The sequence below is a fragment of the Dasypus novemcinctus genome, chromosome 18, assembly GCF_030445035.2.
Source record: "Dasypus novemcinctus isolate mDasNov1 chromosome 18, mDasNov1.1.hap2, whole genome shotgun sequence".
In the NCBI taxonomy this organism is placed as follows: domain Eukaryota; kingdom Metazoa; phylum Chordata; class Mammalia; order Cingulata; family Dasypodidae; genus Dasypus; species Dasypus novemcinctus.
The window spans coordinates 78,236,481-78,259,776 of NC_080690.1; the positions used below are offsets into that span (position 1 = coordinate 78,236,481).

The window sequence follows — 23,296 nt, forward strand, 5'->3', positions numbered from 1 at the left end:
AAAAGGAACAGAACGCTGATACATACTACAACATAGATGAACCTTGGAAACTTTATACTATACTTAGTGAAAGAGGTCAGACACAATAGGCCACATATTGTATGATTCCATTTATGTGAAATATCCTGAATAGGCAAATCTATAGCTACTGTCAGCAGATTAGTGGTTGTAAGGTCTCGGAGTGGGGAGAATGGAAATTATTGCTTAATGGGTACAGGATTTCCTTTTGGGGGGATTGTAGTGTTTTGGAACTTGATAAAGGTGATTGTTGTACAGCACTGTAAATGTACTAAATGCCCCTGGATTGTACCTTCAAAAGGGTTAAAATAGTGAATTTTGTGCTATTTTAATTTTACCTTAATTAAAAAAAAGGAATGATGTACTGCTACACACTTGAGTATATCTATGAACATGGATGAACCTTGCAAAAATGATGCTAAATAAAAGACACCAGACGCAAAAGGTCACATATTGTATGATTCTATTTATGTGAAATTGTTATATCTAAAATAGCCATATGACAAGACATATGAAGAGTTATAGTTAAAATGTCAGTAGATAAACTAATATGGAATACTAAAAAATATTCAGAAAAGCCAAAAGAAGGTAGGAAAGGGTAAACAGAAGAACAAGCAATAGAGGGGATACCCGGAAAACTAATAAAATGGTAAAGCTGAACAACCTCATCAGTAACGGCATTAACTATAAGTGGTCTACGTACAGCAAGTCAAGCAGAGGCTCTAAGGCCGGCTGGAACAGACCAGCGCTCCCGCCGCCCGGCTGCCCGCTCGCCGCCTGCACCCCTCCTCGCCCACCTCCCCGGTCGCCCCAACCCGCTCAAGGAGCCCCGCTTCACCACGGTCCGCGGCTGGGCCGCTGCCGTCTTTGCTTTTGCCACCTGCGGATGCTTAAAGGGTCAAACAGATTCTGGTGTCTTGTCCTAAAGAAAAGAACACGGCCGGGTCTCTTTGCAGGGTTCAGGGTGAAGCAGACGTCACGGGGGTCCGCTGAGGACGCGCGGGGCCATGTGAACTGGGGAATCCCTGCCTCGCGGGGGTGGCTCCTCCGCGCGAGGGTAGGGGGCGTCTTAGTCTTGGCTTTGCTGTGCTGCGTCGCTGCTCTTCCCCTTCAGGCACCGCGTGAGCCTCCGGGGGGATCGCCCAGCACCGCCCTCGGCTGACTGCGCCTTCTCCTGGTGCCGCGCGCTTGCGGCTGGCGAGCCCTGCGCCTGGGCGGACGCTCTTAGGGACCCTGGAGCAGCTACCGGCCACGGCGCTGTGGGGACCTGGGGCCTTGTCGCAAGCCTCCAGAAGTGGCATGTCACTTTGACTCTGTCACGACATGGATCCCCAAATGTGTCTGTCATCTTTGCCTTTCTGAATCTGATACTTTGGGGAGGGAATGCTTGGTCTGTGTCCGAGGACAGCAGCTTACGGAGTCCACCAACTACTTCTGCGCAGGGTCGAGGAGGTACCCCGCCCCCTGCCCCATCCCCTTAGAGGGAGGCGCGCACTGTGTGAAATGCGTGACCTGTTGCCCACATCTGGAGGGGCATTGTTTGTTTCTAAGAAAAGTAACGGCTTTTTCAATAAATTGGGCGGGTTCAAAATTTTGCTACTTTTTAAAAAAGTGTAAAACCTGTGTCTTTCCTAGAAATTTGAGATGTAAATATATTCTCACATAAAATTTCAAAGTTCAGAGGCCTATTACGAGGAGATACATATTTTAATTATTTATTATTTTATTTTATTTTTTTTCTTTTTTCTTTTCTTTATTATTATTTTTTTAATATTTATTTATTATTTTTTTTTAAATTACATTAAAAAAAATATATGAGGTCCCATTCAACCCCACCGCCCCCGCCCCCCACTCCCCCCACAGCAACACTCTCTCCCATCATCGTGATACATCCATTGCACCTGGTAAGTTCATCTCTGAGCATTACTGCACCCCATAGTCAATGGTCCACATCATAGCCCAGACTCTCTCACGTTCCATCCAGTGGGCCCTGGGGGGATCTACAGTGTCCCGTAATTGTCCGTGAAGCACTATCCAGGACAACTCCACGTCCCGAAAACGCCTCCACATCTCATCTCTTCCTCCCGTTCCCCACACCCAGCAGCCCCCATGGCTACCATTCCCACACCCATTCCACATTTTCTCTGTGGACATTGGATTGGTTGTGTCCATTGCACACCTATGTCAAGTGAGGGCTTAGATTCCACATGGGTACTGGATGCACTCTTCCCGCTTCTAGTTGTAGACACTCTAGGCTGCATGTTGTGGTGGTTGACCTTCTTCAACTCCATGTTAGCTGAGTGGAGTAAGTCCAATAAGTCAAAGTGTAGGAGCTGAAGTCTGTTGAGGCTCTGGGCCTGGGTGTCATATTATCAGTCCAGAGATTCAAATCCCCGACATATATCTTAAACTCAGCACCAACTACAATTCCAATAAAGTAGCATGCAAGTCTTGTGAAAAGAGATCCCCTCTGAGTCCATTTCCATCACGCAGAAACACCAGCTCCAAAGAAGGGCCATCTGTCATGGCAGTGAACCCCTTCTGCCATGACCATAGAACCCGTGGGTCTCTTTATCCCTCAAAAGAACCAATACCTGGGGTTGTATCTACCTTATCTGTCTCTTAGACTCTGTTCAGTTGTACATAGGGGTATTCCTTCTGACAACCTCCAGACTCTTTTTTAGAGACTCACAGCCTTATAATCTCATTTCTTCTTTCCATTTCCCCCTTACATTAGGTCAAACCGCTTCCCGAAGTCATGTTATTATATGTAGACAGGTATATTCTGCTGTTCCGCATTGAATCTTTAATTCAAGGTCATTTTCTAGTTGCTTCTTCAGCTGGTATGTGGTAGTGATCCCTCGGTGCCAGGGAGGCTCATCCCCGGGTGTCGTGTCCCACGCTGGGGGGAATGCATCACATCTACACGCTGAGTTTGGCTGTGAGAGTGGCCACATTTGAGTAACATGAAGGCTGTCAGGAGGAGACCCCCAGGCACAATGCTACTCTAGGCCTTGTTCTTATTGCAGGTGCATAGGCTCAAAAGTGTAGGCATTAGTATCAAGAGCCCACTGTTGGGCCCTCCTTCCTTCCTGGTTCTTGCCGTTGCACCTGGAGGATTGCCGCTGCTCTCCCAGGGCCCACAACAGTGACCCCCCGGCCAGGAGCCCAGTACCCCCCCGGCTGTTGTTTTTAATTGTTTCCACTATGAGTATATATAGACATTACCATATACCCTGGGCATATGCCCTGTATAACTCCCTGTCAACCATATATATCCTGTCAATAACATCCCATATCAGTATTCCTCCGCTGCCATTGTTGAACCACTCTGTGATCCAAAACTTCCCGTAAAGTGAATCCCAACATAATGTCAGCTTCAGAAGAGTCTTAGATCACCAAAATTCATATATACAATATACAGTATTTCCCCAGATCCACCATAAAACCTTTTCCCTTGCACAGCAATAATCTTTTAACTTATTCATATCATATTTCCTGAAACTGATGTACAGATTCCGAAACTATAGTTTTCAAACAAGGTAACATTTGTGCTTACTATGTGGTCCATACTTTAGGTTGTACAGTTTTCTAAATTTTTTAGTTATCCTATGTTTTGTCTTATGGTTTTCATTATTAGTCTGTCGTCCCCTATATATTTTTGGTGTAATATTAGCTGTTTTATATTCATCCTCATGTACTCTCACATAACTCCTCTTTTGCCCCCTTATTTACCTTTGTTCTATCCATTGCACGTCCATTTTCCCCTCCCCTTAGGGCCCACAACGCCTGCCAATCTAATGCCCTGGGAGCCGTCCTTTCTCACGAGAGATACAGTTCTCTCTATTCGACAGCATTAGTCTTCCCCAGGATATGGGTCCACCCCACCCAATGGTAGAACCCACCTTGGCAAAATGAGCCTTCAGCTATTCCCTCCGGAGTCCGTCCCGCATCAGACCATACCCCCTGAGCGTCCTAACCAGGTGACCCTCCTACTTATACTTTGATACGTTTTACTCAACATTTAGTTCTTAACGAACTTCTGGCACTCTCCCATGTTTGTATGTTGCCCCTCCCTCCCACCTATTTCTTGGACCATATTACCCCTCTTCCCATCCCCAGCCCCCCTCAAACCCAGAAAACCCCACCCGAAGGTAACCCCTTGCCCCCATTTTGTCCCTTCTTTGTGCTCATACTTACCCCCAGCTCATCACAGATTCCACCCCTACAGACATTAACTCACATCCTTCCTCCACCCTCCGATTTCCAGTAAGCCACTTTTCCAGACTCTAGCTCTCTGAGGCAGTTAACTTATTTCATATCATTGAGGTCATATAGTATTTGTCCTTCAATGTCTGGGTTGCTTCACTTAACATAAGATTCTCAAGGTTCATCCATGTTATCACGTGCGATTGTAGTGTATTGGTTCTTACAGCTGAGTAGTATTCCATTGTGTGTATATACCACATTTTAATGATCCACTCATCTGTTGATGGACTTTTGGATTGATTACAACTTTTGGCGATGGTGAACAATGCTGCTATGAACATTGGTGTAAATATATCGGTTTGTGTCCTTGTTTTCAGATCTGATGGGTATATACCCAGCAGTGGTATTGCTGGGTCATATGGCAAATCTATGGATAATTTTTTGAGAAACTGCCAAACTGTCCTCCAGAATGGTTGGATCCTTCTGCATTCCCACCAGCAATGGATTAGTGTTCCCCTTTCTTCACATCCTCTCCAGCATTTGTATTCTACTGTTTTTTTCATGGCTGCCAATCTTATGGGAGTAAGATGGTATCTCATTGTAGTTTTGATTTGCATTTCCCTGATAGCTAGAGATTTGGAGCATTTTTTCATGTGCTTTTTAGCCATTTGTATTTCTTCTTTGGAGAAGTGTCTGTTTAAATCTTTTTCCCATTTTTTAAATGGGTTGTTTATCTTTTTGTTTTAGAGATATATGAGTTCTTTATATATGCAAGTTATAAGTCTCTTATCAGATATATGGTTGCCAAATATTTTCTCCCATTGTGTGGGTTCCCTTTTTACTTTCTTGACAAACTCCTTTGAGGTGCAGAAGGCTTTAATTTTGAGGTAGTCCCATTTATCTATTTGTTCTTTTGCTGCTCGTGCTTTTGGTGTCATATTCATGAAGCCATTTCCTATTACAAGGTCCTGTAGATGTTTCCCTACACTGCTTTCTAAGGTCTTTATGGTCTTGGCTCTTATATTTAGGTCTTTGATCCATCTTGAGTTGATCTTTGTATAAGGTGTGAGATGGTAATCCTCTTTCATTCTTCTACATATGGCTATTCAGTTCTCCAGGCACCATTTTTTGAATAGGCCATTCTCTCCCAGTTGAGAGGGTTTGGTGGCTTTATCGAATATTATATGGCTATATACATGAGGTTCTATATCTGAACTTTCAATTCGATTCCATTGGTCTGTGTGTCTCTCCTTATGCCAGTACCATGCTGTTTTCACTACTGTAGCTTTGTAGTATGTTTTGAAGTCAGGAAGTGTGATTCCTCCTATTTCATTTTTCTTTTTCAATATGTCTTTGGCTATTCGGGGCCTCTTTTTATTCCAAATAAATTTCATAGTTAGTTTTTCTAGTTCCTTAAAGAAGGCTGTGTTGATTTTTATTGGGATTGCATTGAATGTGTAGATCAGTTTTGGTAGGATAGACATCTTAATAATATTCAGTCTTCCTATCCATGAACAGGGAATATTCTTCCATTTATTTAGGTCTTCTTTGATTTCCTTGAACAATCTTGTATAGTTCTCGATGTATAAGTTTTTTACCTCTTTAGTTAAATTTATTCCTAAGTATTTGATTTTTTTATTTACTATTGTGAATGGTATTTGTTTCTTGATTTCCTCCTGATCTTGCTCATTATTGGTGTATAGAAATGCTACTGATTTTTGCGCATTGATCTTATAACCTGCGACTTTGCTAAACTCATTTATGAGTTCTAGGAGCTTTGTTGAAGATCTCTCAGGGTTTTCTATATATAGGATCATGTCATCTGCAAATAATGAAATTTTGACTTCTTCCCTTCCAATTTGAATGCCTTTTATATCTGGTTCTTGTCTCAGTGCTCGAGCCAGTACTTCCAAGACAATGTTAAATAAGAGCGGAGACAATGGGCATCCTTGTCTTGTTCCTGATTTTAGAGGGAAGGATTTCAGGATTTCGCCATTGTAAACAATGTTGGCTTTAGGTTTTTCATATATACTCTTTATCATGTTCAAAAAGTTTCCTTGTATTCCGATCTTTTGGAGTGTTTTTATCAGGAAGGGGTGCTGTATTTTGTCAAATGCCTTTTCTGCATCTATAGATATAATCATGTGGTTTTTTTCTCTCCATCTGTTTATATGGTGTATTACATTGATTGATTTTCTTATGTTGAACCATCCTTGCATACCTGGGATAAATCCCACTTGGTCATGGTGTATAATTCGTTTAATGTGTTGTTGAATACGATTAGCAAGTATTTTGTTAAGTATTTTTGCGTCTAGGTTCATTAGAGAAATTGGTCTGTAATTTTCCTTTCTTGTGGTGTCTTTGTTTGCCTTTGGTACTAGGGTAATGTTGGCATCATAGAAGGAATTAGGCAGTGTTCCTTCTGTTTCGATTTTTTGGAATAGTTTCAACAGGATTGGTGTTAGTTCTTTCCGGAATGTTTTGTAGAATTCACCTGTGAAGCCGTCTGGCCCTGGGCTCTTCTTAGTTGGGAGATTTTTAATGACTGATTCTATCTCTTTGCTTGTGATTGGTTTGTTAAGATCATCAATTTCTTCTTTCATCAGTATGGGCTGCTTATGTATTTCTAGGAATTTGTCCTTTTCCTCTAAGTTGTCATTTTTGTTGGAATATAGTTTTTCAAAGTATCCTCTTATGATAGTCTTTATTTCTGTGGGGTCAGTGGTGATATCACCTTTCTCATTTCTTATTTTGTGTATTTGCATCTTTTCTCTTTTTTTCTTTGTTAGTCTCGCTAAAGGTTTGTCAATTTTGTTGATCTTCTCAAAAAACCAGCTCTTGGTCTTGTTTATTTTTTCAAGTGCTTTCTTATTTTCTATTTCATTTAGTTCTGCTCTTATCTTTGTTATTTCCTTCCTTCTTCTTCCTGTTGGGTTACTTTGTTGTTGTTTTTCTAATTCCTTCAAATGGGCAGTTAATTCTTCAATTTCTGCTCTTTCTTCTTTTTTGATATATGAATTTATGGCTATAAATTTCCCTCTCAGTACTGCTTTTGCTGCATCCCATAAATTTTGGTATGTTGTGTTATCATTATCATTTGTTTCAAGGTAGTCATTGATTTCTTTTGAGATTTCCTCTTTGACCCACTGTTTTTCTAAGAGTGTGCTGTTTAATTTCCAAATTGTCGTGTGAAGTCTGGGTCTCTGTCCCTTGCAAATTTCCAGCTTGACTCCACTGTGGTCAGAGATATTGTTTTGTATGATTTCGATCTTTCTGAATTCATTAAGCCTTTCTCTCTGGCCTAGCATATGGTCAATCTTGGAGAATGTTCCATGTGCGCTTGAGAAAAATGTATATCCTGCTGTGTTTGGGTGTAATGATCTATATATGTCTATTAGATCCAGCTCTTCTAATATACTGTTCAAATGTTTTGTTTCTTTAGTGATTCTCTTTTGAGATGTTCTGTCCAGAGTTGATAGTGGTGTATTAAAATCCCCCACTATAATTGTAGATGCATCTATTCTTTCACTTAGTTTTTCCAGCGTTTGCCTCACATATTTAGAGGCGCCCTTGTTAGGAGCATAAATATTTATGATCGTTCGATCTTCTTGACAAATTGTCCCTTTCACTAAAATATAGTATCCTTCTTTGTCTCTCAGAATTGTTTCGCATTTAAAGTCTATTTTGTCTGATATTAATATAGCTACTCCTGCCTTTTTTTGGTTGTTGTTTGCTTGTATGATTGTTTTCCAGCCATTCACTTTCAACCTCCATGAGTCTCTGGGTCTAAGATGTGTCTCTTGTAGGCAGCATATAGATGGGTCGTATTTCCTTATCCAGTGTCCCAGTCTGAATCTTTTGATAGGTGAGTTTAATCCGTTGACATTCAGTGTTATTACGTTTAGAGAGTTATTTATGGTAGCCATATTTTGGTTGGATTTGTGTTTGTTATATTTTGTTTGTATTATTTTATTTTCCCCTTCTATTTTTGTCTTTCTTGTTGCTCTTACACTCTCCTCCATCTCTGACTGTCCTGTTTTTTCCTTTCTTCCTGCAGAATTCCCTTAAGAATTTCTTGAAGGGGAGGTTTCTTGTTGATATACTCTTTCAGTTTCTGTTTATCTGTGAATATTTTTTTTTTTTTTAAAGATTTATTTTATTTATTTAATTTCCCCCCTCCCCTGGTTGTCTGTTCTTGGTGTCTATTTGCTGCTTCTTGTTTCTTTGTCCGCTTCTGTTGTCGTCAGCGGCACGGGAAGTGTGGGCGGCACCATTCCTGGGCAGGCTGCACTTTCTTTTCACGCTGGGCAATTTTCCTCAAGGGCGCACTCCTTGCGCGTGGGGCTCCCCCACGCGGGGGACACCCTTGCGTGGCATGGCACTCCTTGCGCACATCAGCACTGCGCATGGCCAGCTCCACACGGATCAAGGAGGCCCAGGGTTTGAACCGCGGACCTCCCATATGGTAGACGGACGCCCTAACCACTGGGCCAAAGTCCGTTTCCCTATCTGTGAATATTTTGAACTCTCCATCATTTTTGAATGCTAGTTTAGCTGGATAGAGTATTCTTGGTTGGAGATTTTTTTCCTTTAGTACCTTGACTATATCATACCACTGCCTTCTTGCCTCCATCGTTTCAGATGAGAAATCAGCACTTAATCTTATGGAGTTTCCCTTGTATGTGATGGTTTTCTTTTCTCTTGCTGCTTTTAGAATTTTTTCTTTGTCTTGAGCATTGGATAATTTGACAAGTATATGTCTTGGGGTGGGCCTGTTGGGGTTTATGACTTGTGGAGTGCGCTGTGCTTCTTGGATATGTACATGTGTCTCTTTCAGTAGATTTGGGAAGTTTTCATTCATTATTTCCTGCAACACTCCTTCTGACCCCTTTCCCTTCTCTTCTCCTTCTGGAATGCCTATAATACGTATGTTTGAGCGTTTTGCGTTATCATTCAGGTCCCTAAATCCTATCTGGATTTTTTCTACCTTTTTATTGACCACTTCTGCTATCTGTTTGATTTCCAATGTACTGTCTTCCACATCACTAATTCTCTGCTCTGCCTCTTCTAGTCTGCTGATATTTGCTGCAAGTGTATTTTTGATTTCTTGAATTGTGGTGTTCATTTCCATCATATCTGTTATTTTTTTGCGCATGTCTGCAATTTCCCCTCCAAGTGTTGTCTTCACGCTGTTAACCTCTTTCATTACTTCATCAAATTTGTTGGTGATAAATGTTCTGAGATCTTTCATTGCTTGTGCGAAGTCCTGCCCCCCTTCCTGATTTTCAGTTTGTTGATTGGATTCAGCCATGTTTTCCTGATTACTGGTTTGGTTTGTAGATTTTTGTTGCTGTCTTGTCAACATTTTTTCTTGATGGGTTTAATCAGTTCCTTAGCTTCTTTGTCTAGTCTTGGAGATTAATTAGCTGTTGTTTTTGCGTAAGTGTTATATCTTCTCTTTGTCACTTTGTTCTTCTTATTCCAATTTCTTATTGCTAGTTAAGCTCACTTTAAAGGAAAGTATTAGTGCTGGGGAAAGTCAATTGTGTAAGGAAGGAAAAAGTGTGAAGTAGTATTGGTGATATATGTTTACAAAGCAACAATATGAGTTCTGGGAGGATGGAGGTTAGATCATGTAAATTGTGTAGAGTTATAGTAGTAGGAAAGTACCTATAATGAGGTAGACGACTGAATATGGGAGGAATGTGGTACGTACTAAGAGGCCATTGTTTTCGTGAGAGAGGGAAAGAGAAAAGAAAGGTAATAGTTTCAGGGACGAATACCAGATGGAAAACTAAACAAAGGTATTAGAAATTAAGAGTTAGACACTTTGTGGATCAAAGAAAGGGAGATGGAATATAGGAGAGATAGCAGATGGTGGAGGATATCAAGTTGTAGGGGAAAGGGGATAGTGTAGATAGGCTAAATCTATTCACAGAGAAATGAGGCAGTGGAGGGTGAGGAAACCCAGCAAATGTGAGGTATTTCCTGTAGGACCTATTGTATTGTTAAGGTAAAATAGTATAAGAAGAATATTGGGGACAAGAAAGAGAGGATTGAAAAAAAAAAAAAAAGAACAACAAGAACAACAACTACAACAAAAAAAAACCAAAGAACAGAAACCCCGCCGCCAGGCTCGGCTGGGCTCAGCTGGGCTCCGGTCCCCCCGCCCGCCGCCCGCTGCGGCTCGGCTGGGCTCGGCTGGGCCCGGCTTTCCCGCCCGTCACCCGGTGCAGCGCAGCGCGGCTCGGCTCTCCCACTCGCCGCCCGGCGCTGGGCTCGGCCGGGCTCAGCTGGGCTCGGCCCCCCCGCCCGCCGCGGCTCAGCCGGCTCGGCCGGACTCGGCTTCCCCGCCCACCGCCCGCCGCCGCGGCACAGCGCAGCTCGGCTTTCCCGCCCGCCGCCCGCCGCGGCACGGCTAGGCTCGGCTGGGCTCGGCTCCTTCGCCCGCCGCCCGCCGCGGCACAGCGCGGCTCGGCTCTCCTGCCCGCCACCCGCCGCGGTGCTAGCTGCCTCGGCTCCGCCTACCCAAGGAGGGAGTCCTCCACACGTAGCTGGGATCTTCGTGTATATTTCACAGATGGATCCTCTCTGTTACCTTCCCTCCAAATCGATGTCCAGACACCTCCGGACCAGGAAAAATCCTGAAACAGCCGGTCCCAAAGAGTCTCCGACGCCTCCCAGCCGATTCCCACCAGGAGCTAGTAACCGGGAAGTTCACTCAGCCGCCATCTTGCCTCCCCCTCCTGAAAAGTCCCAAATTATATCTTATAGACCAGTCCTTTCCGTTACCTTCCCACCAAATCGATGTCCAGACACTTCCTGCCCTGAAAAAATCCTGAAAAAGCCTGGTCCCGGAGAACCTCCAGCGGTGCCCAGCTGCCTCTTCCCAGGAGAGACGGCAAGGCAAGCTCACTCAGCCACCATCTTGCCGGAAGTCCCCTATTTTTTTATTTTATTAAAGATTTATTTCCTCCCCCTTCACTGTGCTCACTGTCTGCTCTCTGTGTCTGTTCATTGTCTGCTCATCTTCTTTTTTAAGAGGCTGTGGGAACTGAACCTGGGACCTCCCCTGTGGGAAGGAGGTACCCAATCACCTGAGTCACCTCCACTCCCCTATATTTTATTTTTTTAAGGATTTATTTTATTTATTTGTTTCTCTCCACCCCCTTGTGTTTGCATTTGCTGTGTCTATCTGCATTTCTTATTTCTTCAGGAGGCACCGGAAACCAAACCCGGGACCTCCTATGTGGGAGGGAGGCCTGAGCCACCTCCGTTCCCTGGTTTGTTGTGCTTATCATTTCTTTTGTCTCTTGTTGCATCATCTTGTTTTGTCAGCTTGCTGTGCCTGCCCATCATGCCAGCTTGCTGTCTTCTTTAGGAGGCACCAGGAACCGAACCAGGGACCTCCCATGTGGTAGGTGGGAGCACAATTGCTTGAGCCGTATCTGTGTCTCCCTAAATTTTTATTTTTTATATTTAAAAATTTTTTAAAGATATATTTTTTATTTATTTCTCTCCCCTTCCTCGCCCACCCTCCCCAGTTGTCTGCTCTCTAAGTCCATTCGCTGTGTGTTCTTCTGTGTCTGCTTGTATTCTTGTCAGTGGCACCGGGAATCTGTGTCTCTTTTTGATGTGTCATCTTGCTGCGTCAGCTCTCCATGTGTGCGGCGCCACTGCTGGGCAGGCTGCACTTTTCTCGTGCTGGGCGGCTCTCCTTACCGGGCGCACTCCTTGTACATGGGGCTCCCCTACACAGGGGACACCCCTGCGTGGCACAGCACTCCTTGAGTGCATCCGCACTGCATGTGGGCCAGCTCATCACATGGGTCAGGAGGCCCTGGGTTTGAACCCTGGACTTCCCATGTGGTAGGCGGATGTTCTATCTGTGAAGCCAAATCTGCTTCCCCCTATTTGTTTAAATGAAGGATAATTTCTTCACTAACTTGTTTCCCTTCCAAAGACTAAGCCTTAACAGATATCTTTACTCAGAAAAGAGTTATAATATCATAGTAGGAAAAAAATCTTAATTTGGAATATATACTACTGTAAGTTTGTACAGATCATATACCTAAGATCTTTGCTTAAGAAATCCTCATTACATATACCGTACTTAGAAAAAACATGTTCAAAATTTTTATCTGAACATTTTTCATATCTTATGAAAGACTTTAAATTGCAAAGACTGGGTGTGTGTGTTACTTCTGTTTTTCTAAATGACCTGCAGCACTAAAACTGTTCTGAGAGCAGGGGCTTGGAAATTTCAGACTGAAGTGTAATTAATTTTGTCATTCTGTTGTGTGAGATGTAAGTTTCCATGATGCTAAGTGTTTAATAGGCTAGCTGCATGAGTAGAAAGAACATGGCTTAACTAGATATTTTGATATGCATGGGCATGACTCTTAGTGATATTTGTTTGTTCTCCTTTGTTTCTCAGCTACTTAAGCTCAGGCTGTCTGGTCTCCTTGCAAGTAGAGTGAAATAATCTACCTTTTTTGGCAGGCTCCATTTAGAGGGTTAAAAAATTAAGATTATCTTTTACTTTTGAAACATTTAGTTTTTACAGTCAGTTAAGTTACTACTTTGAGTTAAGCATTGAAAATAAATGCTAATTGGATTTTAGTTTGTTTTTTTTCCCTGGGCATAGGAAAAAATGTTTTATTAGCAAATGTTTTTACCCCACACATCTGGAACCTTTCCTAGGACATATGCCAATACCCCTTTACATTAAGAGTTTGGGTTAGGTGGGTAGGATAATAGAAAACAAGGTCCAGCTACTCCATGAAACCTTGTCACTCAGTCAACCAAGGAAGGAAGCTAGTGTGCCAACACAAGTTCAGTTCTGGTGGAAACTGAACGTCTGGGCAATTCATCATTGTGGATTTCAGTTTCTTAATGTTCATTCTTATTTCACAAATGGGTAATTAAGGAATTATGCATCACAAACAAAAGAACCTAAGGGAGGGAAACAGATGTGGCTCAACCAATTGGGCTCCTGTCTAACATATAGGAGGTCCAGGGTTTGATGCCCAGGGCCTCCTGGTGAGGGTCAGCTGGTGCATGCGGAGTGCCAGCCCACGCAGGAATGCTGCTCAGCACGGGAGAGCTGCCCTGCACAGTAGTGCTGGCCAATGGGGAGAGCTGGCGCAGCAAGATGACCCAACAAGAGACACAGGAGAGAAAATAAGAAGATGGAGCAGAACAGGGAGTTGAGGTGGCGCAAGAGAGTAATCGCTTCTCTCCCACTCTGGAAGTTTCCAGGATTGGTTCCTGGAGCTGCTTAATGAGAGAATACAAGCAGACACAGAAGAACACACAGCGAATGAACACAGACAGCAGACAGTGGGGGGAATGAGGGAGGGGGGAGAAATAAATAAAATAAATCATTAAAAAAAAAGAACCTAAGGGAGCTGTAATATGGTGGATAGTCTATATTCTGAGTACAGGCTTATTTGCATGTGGCTTTCTAATCTTTTTGTGTAACAGACATCCAGATTTCCTCATAACGTGATTGTTTTTACGTCAAGCACATCTTACTGTTGCTTTTGTTCATGACAAGAAATGTCAATATGACAACTAATATCTTTTATGCAACAATGTTATAGAAAAAAATCAACATGACCCATTAAAGAGAATGTCTTATAGACTTGTATATTCAGTCTATAAGACATTCTCTTTAAATATAATGTAAATTTGTTAAAAATAAACTACAACATAAACCGTTATCCATGTGGTGTATTCACCAAATGCAGTGAACGTCCCATGATGATGGAAGAGGTTGTTGATGTGGGGAGAAGTGGGGTGAGAGGGCTGGGGTGTATATGGGGACTGCTTATATTTTTTGAATGTAACATTTAAAAAAATAGAGAAAAGAAAAGGATAAAAAAATATACTATGCAAACAATAAAGCTTAAGTGGCTGTATTAGTTTCCTATTCCTGCTGTAACAAATTACTAGAAGCTATGTTGATTAAAACAACACAAATTGGGGAGAGGATGTAGCTCAGTGGTTGGGCACCTGCCTCCCACATAAAGATCCCAGGTTCAATCCCTGGTACCTCCTAAAACACACACATACACAAATTTATTATTTTACATTTATGGAGGTCAGAAGTACAAAATCTGGTTTTTGTTTTTTGTTCTTGTAAAGTCAAGGGAGAGTGAGAGACATATATCTACTTCATCTTAGTCCAGAAATGGTAGTTTGAAATGCACCTGATTTTATATACTGGCCACATATCCATTTTATATACTGGCCACATATCCATTGACATTAGAAAAAAATTTTTTTGAGTGATGCATATTATATTATTTTGTATTCTCTTTGCACACAATTGTGTAATAAGTAATACAATTTTATTCTATCCATGTCAGTGGTCATCACTCCCTTTATTTAGTGGTGCCTGCAGTGCTGTGCTGAATAGAAGGGTCATGTGGACATCCTTGCCTCCTTCCTAGTCATCGGGGGGTATTTTAAGTTCTCATTGAAAAAGATGATTATTGTAGTTTTAAAAAGATGTCTTTAGAAATTAGAGGAGATTCTCTTTTATTTCTGGTGAGTTTTTATTTTCATTGTGGTCTCTTTTATGAACTCTAGCACAAACTTTTTCTGCATCTGTTGAGGTCATCTGTGTTTTATTTTTTCTGTTAATGTGTTGAATTACGTTGACTGATTTTTGACTATTGGACCAGTGTGTGATTATGATGTGTTATTCTTTTTATATAGCACTGAATATTATTTGTCAATATTTTGTTTAGGGATTTATGTCTAAGTTTATGTGATTTTCCCATTTGGTAGTTTGCTTGTCAGGTTTGCTATCTTTTTTTTGTTTGCCTGACAAAATGTGTAGGGGTTGTTCCCTTCTTTTCTGCTCTCAGGAAAAATTTGTGTAAGTTGATGTGTGTGTGTGTTTCATAAGTGCATGGGTGTTTGGAAGATACCAGTAAAGCTTCCCGGACCTAGAGTCGGCTTTATGGCATACTTTTTATAATGTTCTCTTATCTAAAGTCTGTAGGGTATGGAGGCTTTCCACGATTTCATTCATGATATTGGTAATGTGTGCCTTCCCTCACTTTTTCTTATTCAGTATGGCTAGGATTTTATAAATTTGTTTAGTGTGTTCATGAATGAATTATTTTTGCTTCACTTTTTTTTCTTCTATTTTTGTGTTTATCCTCTTTAGTAGCTTCTTTTATTTTTTCCTTCCATCTTCTTTGGGATTAATTTGCTGTTCTTTTTCCAATGACTAGACGAGATCATTGCTTTGTAAAAATGAAATTTATTAGAGAAATTGTGTTCACGGAACAGTCATGCATTGAATATAGGCTTCCACGGACCACCCCATGCTGGCGCCTGGCCCTGGTGCGGTGCCTCTGTTAGCCGATGGCAGCACTTAAAACGTGCAGAGGTTTTGTCGGGACAATGGAGGTCTCGGTAAGGGACGGCGGTTGCACAACACTGTGAACGTAATCCGCAACGCTGGATTAGATATTTGAATGTGGATAAAAGGGGAAGTGTTGCAGGTGAAAGTATAGCTCAGAGGTTGAGTGTCTGCTTTGCATGGATGAGGTCCCGGGTTCAGACCCCAGTACCTCCAGAAAAAGGAGAAATATTAGGCTGTATGTGTTATTACTAGAATAAAATTTTTTAAAATCCATGCAGCTGCACAACACAAACAGTGAACCCTAAGTTAAACCATGGGCTATAGTACATAGTAGGTCATTGCTTATTTATGTATTAATTTATTGAAGTATATCACTGACATGTTAACATGTATAAACAATAAGTGTATAGTAATACCTGTGAACTTACAAAACAAAGATATGTAACATCACACAGGACTCTCATACCTCACCCTACCACCAAACCTTGCATTGTTATTAAACATTTGTAACTAATGATTAAAGAGCATTGTCAAAATATTACTACCAACCAAAGTATTTTCCCCCAACCTCCCCCATTATTATTATCTTTATATCATTTATATATGAACATGCATAAACAATAAGTGTATGGTAAAAGTTGTGAACTTACAAAGCAAACATGCATAACATCATACAGGGGTCCCAGCACCCTGCATTGTTGTGAGACATTTGTTGCAAATTATGAAAGAATACTGTCAAAATCTTACTACTAATTATAGTGCTTATCTTACATTTGGTGTGTTTTGCCCCCAACCCACCCTATTATTTTTTAAATGTATTTTTTACGGCAGAAGTTGTAAACTTACAAAACAGTCATGCACATGTGCACAATTCCCAAGCAGCACCCCTCTATTAACACGCCACACTGTGGTGGAACATTTGTTACAGATAAGGTAATATATCTGATTGTTACCACCTCCATAGTGTACATTTGGCTCACATTTTCCACACTGCCCCATTATCAACACAGTACCTCTTTGGCATAGGTCACTCCAGTTGTACTTTTCCCACGCTTCTCCACATTCCCAAAAATGTGGAATGCTTCATGGATTTGCGCGTCATCCTTGCGCAGGGGCCATGCTAATCTTCTCTGTATCGTTCCGGTTTTAGTGTATGTGCTGCCAAAGCGAGCACAGTCATTGCTTTTTAAAGCTTTTCCTTTGCTAGACTTTTCATTTGTTTCTTAATGTTCCCACTTCACAGCTCTGATTGTGTAACACAGAGTAGCAGTCTGAACAGCGTCACTTGCATTTGGGTTTCCTGGGGCTTGGTTTTTAGAGGCGTACGACTTGACCTGTGAACACGGGGGCGCTGGCCGGCTCCCTGTGGCCGGGCTCGCCAGGCTGCAGGCGGCGGGGCCGCGCGGTCCGTGTCCTGGCGGGGCCCGCAGGCGCTCGCTCAGCGGCTGGCCAGGGCCGCGTACACGCTGCGCTCCTCCGGGGGCCGCCCTGCCGGGGCGGGAGCGGGTGCGGGCGACTCCCGCGCGAGGGCCGAGGGGTTCAGGCTGGCGTAGGTCACGTCCTGGGGGTCTTCGGCCTGGAGCGGGGGAGAGGCAGAGGCAGGTGCGGGGTCGGGCTGGGGCTCAGCGCGGGGGGCGGAGGAGAGACCCACCTGGCTGCCCGTCCGCCTGTCCTCCTCCACTTGTCTGTCCCCGTCCCGCGATTCCCCTGGCAGGGGCGCGGGGTCGCTGGCCGCTCCCCGCCTAAGAGTTGAGCGGGTCACCTGGGCGTACGTCATTCCCTGGGGGTCTTGTCGGCCGGGGCTCAGCTGGAGAGAGACGGCGAGAGGGCCGTGGTCTCCTTGTGCCACGCTCCAAAACGCCTAGCCCGCGTCCGCCCCTCCCTGCAGGAATCTGCGGGGACTCCGCGCAGCCCCCGCCTCTTCGCTAACCCTGCGGTCCTTGCTCCTGGGGCTCAGCCGCCCCGGCTCGCGGCTTACGCTCTCCTGCGTGTGCCCGCTCTTCCGCAGCTGGACGGCGCCGTGCGGGGCTCTCCTCAGATGCCACCGCTTAGGGCGCCCGTCCTTGTTGGAGCCTCGCTGCCCCACCACCTGGCTTCCCTTTCCCTCATGGCACTTTACCCTCCTGGACGCTGAATTTGCTTGCATATCGCCCCTCGCCCCCTGGACGTGAGAGAGCCCTGCTGCCTGCCTTTTCCGCAGCCTGGTAAAGAGCGGGCTCCCCCTACATCCTGCTGAATGAGTGAGGGGGCCTAGGGGACGGCTTGCTCACGTATTCCCTTGAGACCTGGACCTTCTGTCAAAGAGAGGAGAGGATCTAGGGCCAGGAAGGAGGTTGCGAGAGAGCCAGGAGACAGTGGGGTCCCAGCAGCCAGGCGCAGGGCTCTCCAGAAGGAGCGGGCAGCTGCGGGCAGCCGCGCGAGCCGGGCAGCGGGAGGGCGGAGGCGAGCCGCCCGCTCTTGGGCAGCGGGAAGCTCACCTGGCTGTGCAGCTCCACATCCTTCTCAGGAGGCTTGTCTCTCACGTCAGCGTCTGGTGGGGGGGACGGGAGGGGCGGTCACCGCTTGGCGAGGGTCCCTGGGGTCGCCCGCCCCCATTCTAGGTTGGGCAGCTGTGATCCCCAGTCGACGGTGATGCCTGGGAGCGTGCAACACCCATTTCAGCCTGGGGTCCTCCCAGCCTATCTGGCCCCGATCCCCCCATTACCAGTAGATGTCCCTGGGCCCCATCTCCCCCCAGCAAGGCCCCTCCTGTCCTCTCACAGAGGCTTTCTTCCGGCGGGTCAGCAGCTGGACAGCAGCTGGAAGGAGAGAGGAGTGTCAGGGGAGAGAGGGAGCCGCTGGCACAGGGAGGCTGGGGGTCTTTGGGGAGCAGTTACCTCCACCGCAGGCCTCTGTCGTGGGCCACTGGATCTGCAGCCCCTGCAGGAAGTTGGAAATCAGCCTCTCTCAGGGCAGGGGAAGGTCGACAGAGTCTAAGCCTGGACAATGTCACAACCACCCACCCTCCATATCAAATTCAACATAAAAGAGAACAAGCCTTAAAAGGACCTGCATGTAGGTTTAGCTGTTTCCCAAGACGGAAAGAGCCAAGGGAAGTCCCTAAATGTGTGTGTGTGTGCACTGACACTTTGCACTTTCTTTCTGGAATTTTTGATTGTGAAATTCTGGAGAAGGATTTCAAAGCTGCCTTTTCCCACCTCTTTGGGACCACTTTGGTTGGTCCCGTAAGCACGTCCTTGGTCTCCCACAAAAACCCATGTCTCAGGTAGCCCAGGTCTGCCACCTGCTACTCACCTGACTTCCGGCTCTTCCCCTGGCGCTGGTGTCGGATGAGGAGGAAGACAAGGAGGAAGAGGAGCAGGACGAAGGCCACCAAGACCCCGATCAGTACAACCAGGTAGCCTTTGAGACCTTAGGGTGCAAGGGATGCAGCGAGTGAGGCAAGGATGCCCACGGAGGCGAGGCCTACTGTGTGCCAGGCACGTGCTGGGGCCTTTGCATTTGTCTCCAGTCCTTCCACATGGGATCCACCAAGACCCACCAGCTTGGCAGACAGGGAAACTGAGGCTCACGGAGGAGTCACGTGACTTGAGCCCAGGACCGGGGCGCCCTTGTGCTTTCCTGGTGCTCTGGGACCCTGGCCTGACAGGAGAGGCCTGACCTCAGGGCCTGCAGCTGGACAAGCCTCCATGCTTTTCATCCTCCCCTCCGCCTGCCCCCAGCCCAGCCCAGAGCCCCCTCTGCAAAGCCTGCCTGGACTTGGGGGCCTGTGTGCACCTGGGAAGGGGGGAGCCTGGCGCTGCCCTTTACTGGGCTCTGGAAGAGGCCAGGCCCCAGGATTCCACCCAATCACTCAGCAGCCTGTGCGTGGGGCGGTATCAGGGTGAAGCGGAGACTCCGAGGAGAGACGCCCTCCCCTGTGGTCCCGCAGCCAGAAGCAGCAGAGCGGACGGACGCTGGAGTTGGCTCCAGCCCTTGCTCTTGGCACCTGAGCTGGAGAAGGAGCCTGAACTCCCCACCCCCACGAGGCCACCACCCCTGCAGGAGACTGGTCAGGCCCACCGCGGTCACTGCCCTCCCCTCCAGGTCACTACCAGAACGTTAGGGTCTGGGCCAGGGTCTTCCTTTGGCATCCAGAGAAGCTGAGGCCCAGGGATCACGTGTCCAGAAGTGCCTGAGCAGTGCAGAATTCAGCTCCTGCCTCCCAGGGGTCCCTCCCCACCACAACCCCCAGACGCAGAGACCCTCGCTTACCAGTCGTGGGGGCTGGCTCCGAGGGTGTGAGGGGCTGATGCTCAGAGCTTCCTGGGGACCAGCACAGGGGAGGTGAGGGCTGGGGCTGCCGTCCTCCCCCTTCATCCAGCTGCACCCCAACATCTCTGTGCCATGATCACCTCAAAGCCCCTGAGCACCTGCTCCTGGGACACAAGCCCATTCCCGAGGAACTGAGGGGGCATTGACCATTTGAGGGACTCTCAGAAATGACCCTGGGGGGCTGTGACTGAAGAGGCCTGGGACTCACCCATGGTCGAGATGGGGGCTGGGGACCCCAGAGTCTCCTGGGAATGTGTGTAGGAAGTGGGGAGGGGCTGGGGCTGCTCTGGGGTCCCCATCTCCTTCCAAACCCTTCACCTACAATGTCCTGTGACCTCCCCACGGGGCTTCCCTCCACCCCCTGGCACCATCTGGCCCCCAGGTAAGGCAGGGGCAGGGCAGGGGTGAGAAGCCCTGTTGGCTTCTTTCCCTCTGAGGGGTTCAGCACCATATGGCAACTCCCTGTGAATTCCTTCCCATCCCAGCCCAGAGCTCTCTAGCACGGGTGCTGAGCAGAGTCTGTGCCCTAAAGGACAAGGTAAAGGGCTCCTCACCTGAGACCACGAGCTCCAGGGGGGCACTGGGCCAAGACAATAGGTAGGGGTTGTTGCCATATGAGCCATAGCACCTGTAGGTCCCCCCGTGGGCTGAGGTCACAGGACTCATGGTGAAGTTGGCCAGGTACAGGCGGGCTTGGTACTGGGATCTACGTCGCAGGGGGGGATCAGCTCCCCCCTCCTTGGACAGAAGGAAAATGTCCATCTGGCTCCATGACCGACACCGCAGGGTCACGTTCTCTCCTGAGGACACGTTGGGGCCCGGCTGGGCAGAGAGGGAGGGTATGGCAGAGAGCTCTCCTAGAGAGAAGAAGGTGGGTGAGGGGCTGCCAGGCTCTACCTGGACTCTGAACTGAGATTCCACCAGGGCCCCTCCCTGAGGACCTCTGTCTCTGTTTCTGTCTCCCTCCCCTTCCCATATTCTTTCTCCCTCCCTCCTTTGTGCCCCCCCACTCTGAGCCCCTAACCACCTCACCCTGGGGTCCCCCAACTGGGCCTGTACAGAGTCAGGGTCCAGGCTGGACCTGGCTGGGCCCCTCACCTGCGATGAGGACGTCCACGGGCTCACTGGGGGCCGACCACTCTGAGGAGTCGTTGTGTCCACCGTAGCATCTGTACCGGCCCCCGTGGGTGCTGCTCAGTCGGACCAGGGGAAAGTCGGCCTGAGAGAGCCCAGCCTGGGGCTGCCAGCTGGGGCGCAGGGTGAGGCCACGTTCCCACTCCTTGGACAGAGCGAATCTGTCGTAGCTGATGTCAGAGCGACACTGGAGTTTCAGGCTCTGTCCTGAGGCAATGATGAGGCCTGACTGGGCCAGGAGGGACGGCTTCCTGGACTCACCTGGGGAGACGAACATGGACCCCATGGGGATGGCTTCCCCCACTGAACCCCCTCTTCCTTCCTAGCCTTGGGGTCACTGTGTGTCTGTAGCCCCAGGATGCCTGTGCCTCACTGTCTCTCTTTATCATAGGAGGCTCTGCTCTTCTGGTCCCTTCTCTCCTGGGCTCCCCTAGGACAAGGCTCCCCTTAACCTCTCTGGGGCCTCAATATTCAAGGAGCAGGGACAGGACTTCCTCACCTGAGACCTGCAGCTCCAGGGGCTCACTGGGTTCTGACCACACCTGGGGGCTGTTCCTGTAGTAGCCGTAGCATCTGAATGGCCCCCTGTGGCTGGGGCTCACAGGCCCCATGGGGAACAGAGCCTGGGACTGCCCTCTGGAGTGTGGCTGTGCATCCAGGGTCCTGAAGCTTCTGTGTTCTCCTTCCTCAGACAGAACAAACCCTGCAAACCTCTCCAATGAGCCACACTGGAGGGTCACGTTCCCTCCTGAGGGCACCATGGGGCTTGGCAGTGCAGAGAGGATAGGTTTTCTGTAGACTCCTAGGAGAGGAGGAGGAGCTGTGCTCAGTGGGGCTCACCCTCCCCATTTCTCCAGGGTGAGCTGTGAGAGAGAGACACCCCTGAGAGCAGACCCTGTTCCTGAGGGCAGGGCCTGAGGCTGGGACCCCTGAGTATCCCCTCACCTGTCACCACCAGCTCCAGGGGCTCACTGGGTGCTGACCAGCCTGTGGAGCTGCGATAGGAGCAGTGATACCGTCCTGCATAGTGCTGTGTCACTGATCGGATGGAGAACTTGGCTCTGTCCCAGGGCTCCCGGGGCTTCTGTCTGTCCCAGGGTTCTGGGCTTCCCTCTGTATACAGATGGTACTCCTCGGCCTCCAGGGTCCCCTGACACCAGATGGTCACAGGCCCCTCCCAGGTGATCACAGAGCCTGGTTCAGCCCAGATGGTGGGTTTGGGGAGAGTCTCTGGAAAGGAATCAGAGTTTGGATTTTAAGGCAATTCTTCACTAACCTTGGTTACTGCCCTCTCAGCTCTAAAGCTCCTGCCAGTTTTATCAGCATTGTCCCAGATCCACGAGGCTGGAAATTCTGGGGTCAACTCACCTGCCTGCACTGGGGTCCTCTGGCCCAGATTCATTCCTGGAAAAGAGTTCCACGTGAGAGGTTTGCACCCTGAAGCCTGAGCAGCTCCTCTTCTCCCCTTGAGCCTCCAAGCCCTGGGGTCTCCTGGTAGACCAGGGCTGGCTGTGGGGTGGGGACCCTCCCAGACTGGTGCTTCCTCTCCCCTTCTCAGATCTCACCGAGGCAGATCAGGGCCATGAGCGTGGGGGTCATGGTGTCTCCTTCCACTGGGTCCAGCTGTGCAGATGGAGGAGATCACGGCTCCTGGCAGGATGAAAAGACACACAGGATGTGGCCAAGGAGGCTGGTCCTACCCGTCATGGGGCTGTCACATCAGCCTCACAAGAAGGGGAACTGCCCCTCCCTGAGAGCCTGTTCTTGTTTCTCCAGGGTGGAGCTCAGAGCTCCAGGTTCTCTAAGACATTTCAGACAGAAATTGGGTCTCCCCTGACCCCAGCCACTGTCTGCCTGATCTGCCCTCATCTCCAAAGACCAGGATTCAGCAGCCAAGTAGACCTTGATGCCAATTCTGATCTTCTCCTCCTGGTCCAGGGTGAGGTGGGCATGTCCTTTGCTGTCAGAGCCTCCCCTGTGGGGTCTCCCTCCTTTGGCTCATCCACTGCTGATGTTCTTGAGTCCTTATCCTTGGTCCTTGTCTCTCCATTCCCTGGAGATGCTTCAGTGAGGTGCAGAGTCTTCCCTGCAGAGCCCAGAGCAGAAGAGACATACATTTTACAATCAACTGAGCGATTAAAGTTGAGTTACTTGGTAGCAGTGAGTATAAGGACAAATACAGAGAAATAGAAAAAGAAACATGATTTTTTCCTTGCTTTGCAGTGTTGCTTTTCTTTC

General features: G+C 47.2%; 1 protein-coding gene and 1 non-coding gene across 3 annotated transcripts; both read right to left on the reverse strand.

The window, feature by feature from the left end:
• Positions 1 to 15,945: 15,945 nt before the first annotated feature.
• Positions 15,946 to 22,690, reverse strand: LILRB3 (leukocyte immunoglobulin like receptor B3). Of its 2 annotated transcripts, XM_058280790.2 has the most exons (13): positions 22,624 to 22,690; positions 22,427 to 22,462; positions 22,004 to 22,288; positions 21,558 to 21,860; positions 21,023 to 21,319; positions 20,479 to 20,781; positions 19,865 to 19,915; positions 18,905 to 19,021; positions 18,487 to 18,529; positions 18,371 to 18,408; positions 18,088 to 18,140; positions 17,262 to 17,417; positions 15,946 to 17,186 (listed from the first exon to the last, which is right to left on the reverse strand). In XM_058280790.2, exons 1-13 carry the CDS (start codon positions 22,655 to 22,657, stop codon positions 17,049 to 17,051), a joined length of 1,854 nt encoding a protein of 617 aa, XP_058136773.1. In that variant the 5' UTR covers positions 22,658 to 22,690; the 3' UTR covers positions 15,946 to 17,048. The 2 variants fall into 2 exon arrangements, with proteins under 2 accessions (XP_058136773.1, XP_058136772.1); XM_058280789.2 differs by having other exon boundaries at positions 15,946 to 17,417.
• Positions 16,678 to 16,784, reverse strand: LOC111764682 (U6 spliceosomal RNA). The gene has a single exon (XR_009181711.1). It is a non-coding gene; the product is annotated as a U6 spliceosomal RNA (small nuclear RNA).
• Positions 22,691 to 23,296: the final 606 nt, after the last annotated feature.